The sequence below is a fragment of the Priapulus caudatus genome, unplaced genomic scaffold (assembly GCF_000485595.1).
Source record: "Priapulus caudatus unplaced genomic scaffold, Priapulus_caudatus-5.0.1 Scaffold335, whole genome shotgun sequence".
Taxonomy (NCBI): Eukaryota; Metazoa; Priapulida; class Priapulimorpha; order Priapulimorphida; family Priapulidae; genus Priapulus; species Priapulus caudatus.
Genome location: NW_014577396.1, coordinates 168881 through 173693, shown reverse-complemented (window position 1 = coordinate 173693; position 4813 = coordinate 168881). Strand labels below are relative to the sequence as shown.

General features: G+C 48.2%; 1 protein-coding gene across 1 annotated transcript in view; it reads right to left on the bottom strand.

Annotated features, from left to right (window-relative positions):
* The window catches only part of LOC106809189 (gamma-aminobutyric acid type B receptor subunit 2-like), a 45548-nt gene that overhangs the window by 18905 nt on the left and 21830 nt on the right, over positions 1-4813 (bottom strand). The window contains 1 exon segment of the mRNA XM_014812183.1: positions 4415-4583. Coding sequence (XP_014667669.1) covers positions 4415-4583 — 169 coding nt within the window.

Sequence of the window (4813 nt, the reverse complement as noted above, 5' to 3'; positions counted from 1 at the left end):
CACACACACACACACACACACACACACACACACACACACACACACACACACACACACACACACACACACACACACACACACACACACACACACACACACACACACACACACACACACACACACACACACACACACTGAGATATATGTGTATATGTCTAAATATATATATATACATATAGATAGTATTCTGGGGGTTCATCCTTTTGTGAATGAAAAAATCTGCAAATGTAATGCACAAAAGATCTGCACAACAAAAATGATCCGTGTGAGTCACCCATTCAATAGCAGTATCACGTTAACTAGGCATGTCATCGCAGTCAACGTAGCGCTTGTTTGGAATGAATGACCGCGTTTTGTCAATTAAAATCGCTGCACGCAACATGGTGGCGTTGTGCAGGCAAACCGTGGCTGTCGTTGAATAGGAGCATCTCAAAGATTCGCTGATTGAACGTACTGTTAGTCATACTGTGCTGGAAAGTTTCGTTAGTACAGGCATATTTATAAGCACATAATTTCGCACTGCACTCTATATACTATTGGATTTAGGATGGATGATCGCCAATCGTATTTAGGATTTAGGATGGATGATCGCCAAGGATATTAAATTTCGTAGGAGCAAGTTGTTACAATGCCCTCATTGTTCTAGGACTGCATTGAAGGGTATTTGGTTGGTCTTGGTTGGGTATTTGGTTGGCTTTGGTTGGTTGTTAAGCTGCGTTTACACTGCCAACTTTGTGTTGGCGAATTGCCGAATTGTACCAACTTCGCAAATTCGCAACTGACAAAACGCAAAAGTTGAGCGTCCAACAGATCGATAGCAACATTACTAGTTGAGAGATTAGAACATCGTTCCAATTTCGCCAACTCGGAGTTGGCGAGTTGGTCGTTTTTTGCCAAGTGGCCAATCAGCAACCAGCAATCAAGGGTGTGTCCCTCCACCCAGAGGGAGACCATTTGCGCGCGCGTTTCTGCGGCACGTGTCTGAATGTGGGAAATGGTATTTGAGGTACTTTTGAGTACATGTACAGCTTTCATTCTGACAATAACATGACTATATACAGGGGTGCATTGTTGAATCTGTAGGGGTGACCACCGCTGGGATGAGAACGACAGTAAAACTTTTTCTTGGAATTGTGAAAAAAACTGCAAAAAGGTTGTAACCTCTGCTTTGCCACTCAATTACTGTGGACTGTGGCCGAGCATGCGCGCCACGTAGCGGCAGTATGCCGCAGGTATTGAGCGCATACGCCATTACACATTTATATTAATTTGTTGAAATTGCTCATTTCACTAGAGCGAGAGAAAACGAGCGAGAAAGAAAGAGAGAAAGAGAGAGAGCGAGCGAGAGAGAGAGAAAGAGAGAGAGAGAGACAGAGAGAGAGAGAGAGAGAGAGAGAGAGAGAGAGGGGAGAGTAAGAGAAAGAGAGAGAGAGTGCAACTCGGTGATTTAATAACGGTGTTCGCGCATGCGCAATATCTCACGAGACAATTAATTAGTATGCCGCAGGTATTGAGCGCATACGCCATTACACATTTATATTAATTTGTTGAAATTGCTCATTTCACTAGAGCGAGAGAAAACGAGCGAGAGAGAGAGAGAGAGAGAGAGAGAGAGAGAGAGAGAGAGAGAGAGAGAGAGAGAGAGAAAGAGAGAGAGAGAGAGAGAGAGAAAGTGAGAGAGGGGAGAGTAAGAGAAAGAGAGAGAGAGTGCAACTCGGTGATTTAATAACGGTGTTCGCGCATGCGCAATATCTCACGAGACAATTAATATTATGCAATAATTATGCATTTGAAATGAAGAAGAGTTATCCTAGCATAGATTTATATGATAACATTCCATCAGAAGACCTTACTTAAGAAATAATAATAAAATCTTGCATATAAGGTCCCCGCTGCATATACCGGTCAGTACACAATCTGGCTACGTTCGTGTGTTAGCGCACGCGCAATATCTCACCAGAGGAGTTATATTTTGTGATGACTATTTATTTATGGTTAGGGGGTATCTCAGCATAGATTTATGTAATAAATCGTTATCAGTAGACCTGTATTTATAACTATGAGCGCGCCCTAGCCTGTAGCGTGCAAAACAACTACTTCATCCCCTCCCATCCTTCCCCTTGCCCCCTTGTCTATCGCTCAACCTCTTTTTACGGCCGCTTAGCTATCATCCCTATACCGTCTTTTCTCAGTCTCCCATGTACCCTTCTCTCTCTCTTTCTCAGCAAGCTATATTATACAGTTTTCTTCAGTCATCTCAGTATCTCAGCATAGATTTATTTAATAAGGTCCGGTTTCCGGTTCGGCCCGCCCGCAACCAGTTTGAACGTGTGAGAACGGCCGAAGAAAATTATCTTGGCAGTGAACGGTGAGTGACCAACGCGCGAGCGCCATCTTCATGTACAATTAGCATACGCGGAACCCGGAGCTAAGTGAATCTTGTAGATGGTATTTTACAATGCACACGTGCCGTCGATTGAATGCCCAAGATCGGTCGAAGGTATTTATCCTGGCTCGCAACGGCGACGAGCGACAGTTCATGTATATTAGCATAAGGAAAATTGCTGCGAGATGCTGCGACACAAGTAAAAATTTTGAATCACAATTCACAATCAAAGTGAAAGGATTTACCATGCGCACAAACTGTCCATCGTCCACGCTTTGTTTTAAATGCGTAACATCGGCCTTAGACCATTTACTTTAGGCGCTATGTCGCGATGTCCGAATTGCTATACCTTAGCATAGGAATGGAAATGAGGCGGGCAGTGCCACCCCAACGAAGTAGTAAGATCAGAATTTGCGATATGCACCACTCGCTTGGCCACCACGCTCTCTTTTGCGTGCTCAACAGCAATCCCTACGTCATTTACTTTGGGCGCTACGGCGCCGAGGTGTCGACGTCACGGGAACTCGCGAAGACGCGTCGGAGCCGGATGTTACAGAGAATAAGGTGTCGGTCATCAACCAGTGCGTGCACGCACATGGCATCCTCGCATACGATTTTCATCCGCATCCCCAACATCCTTTTCTTCTCCCTGTTCTCCTCTCCGTTGCCGCCGCCAACAAGAAACAGCACAACAAACAACAACAACAACAACAACAACAACAACAAAGACGACGACGACGACAACAGGCACATCCCGCCCACCGTGCAGACAGAACTAACGGATTTTTGTAATAACAACACTGCGAGTCAGGCAAGGAAGCTAACACGACTCTCTGTGGCGTAAAACCCGAGGTACGGCACGCACAGGCGCAAAGACTCGTGCACAGGCACAGAGTCAGGATGCCGGGGTTGCCACGAGGGCATTGGTGTTGTCCAAGCACGTGCAGCCGAGCTCCTTATGTGCACGCTCGCATGCGTGTACCTTCTCCTGCGTAAAACAGGTACACGTGAGTGTATCTGCCGTGCACATATGCACATGACCGCACGCGTGAATGTGTACGCATGCGTGTATGTGCGAGCATACGTGTACGTGCACACACGCGTGTATGTGCACGCACACGAATGCGTTTAAGCGCACGTACGCGTGTACGCGCACGCACGCGTGTACGTGAACGCATGCGTGTATATGTGCGCGCATGCGCGTACGTGCGCGCACGCGTGTACGTGCACGCACGCGTGTACGTGCGCGAACGCGTGTACGTGCGCGAACACGTGTATGTGCGCGCACGCGTGTATGTGCACGCACGCGTGTGTGTGCACGCACGCGAGTACGTGCGCGCATGTGTGTGTACGCACGCGTGTATGCGCAAATACATGCACGCGTGCGGCCATGTCCATCTGTGTACGGAAGAAACACTCCCGTACACCTGTTGTACACGGGGGGGGGGGAGGTGCACGCATGCGCGCACGTGCACACGAGGAGGAGGTCGGCAGCACGAGCATGCATGGACAAATCCAATGGGCAACCCCTCCGGTAATCCACTGCCCTCGTGGCATCCGCTGTAACTGTGCACGAGTCTTTCCGCCTGTAGTGCGGTACTTCGCGAAGTTCTACAATGCCTATATCCATCGTCCCACGCGTATACGCTAGCGGTCGAGTTGCCAACTCGCAGTCGTCAGTGTAACCGCGCTGAACAGTTCATAGAACGGAAGATAGATAGATAGATAGAAAGTTGGTGCAATTCGCCAATTCGCCAACACAAAGTTGGCAGTGTAAACCCAGCTTTAAGTTGGTTTATGCTGGGTGATTGGTTGGCTGCTCTTGATGTGGGTTTAGCTGGCCAGTGATGGAGTGGGATGGTTCTCTGAAATTGCTGGAAACTCTGGCCGTCAGAGAATGTACGTTGTCGTGCACAGTGAATGTAGTCAGCGAGAGCGAGCTGCTAGTCTATTGCATCATATAGACAGTCAACTCTATCAGGTATATAACGTCTCAGAAAAGATGGTGCCAGTGGAACTGGTTCGTACCTTGCCAGAAGATGGCGGCAGTCTCGAGCCACTCCAGGCGCGTGACGTTGACGTCGGTGACGGAGCGATCGTTGTAGTAGATTGCCACCATATTCTCCTTGTCATCCTGGTTCTGCTCTACTTGCAGCAGACCTAGGCGATCTCCGTTCTCGTTAAAGGCGACAGGACCCTGCAAGTGTTACAACTCGGCATTAGCACATGGCCTCGTGTCGTTGCTAAAGTAAGAAATGATTAAATAAACAATTAACTGACTGACTGATTGACTGACTGACTGACTGATTGACTGGCTGGCTGGCTGGCTGGCCGACCGACCGACCGACCGACCGACCGACCGACCGACCGACCGACTGACTGACCGACCGACTGACTGACTGACTTACTGACTGACTGACTGACTGA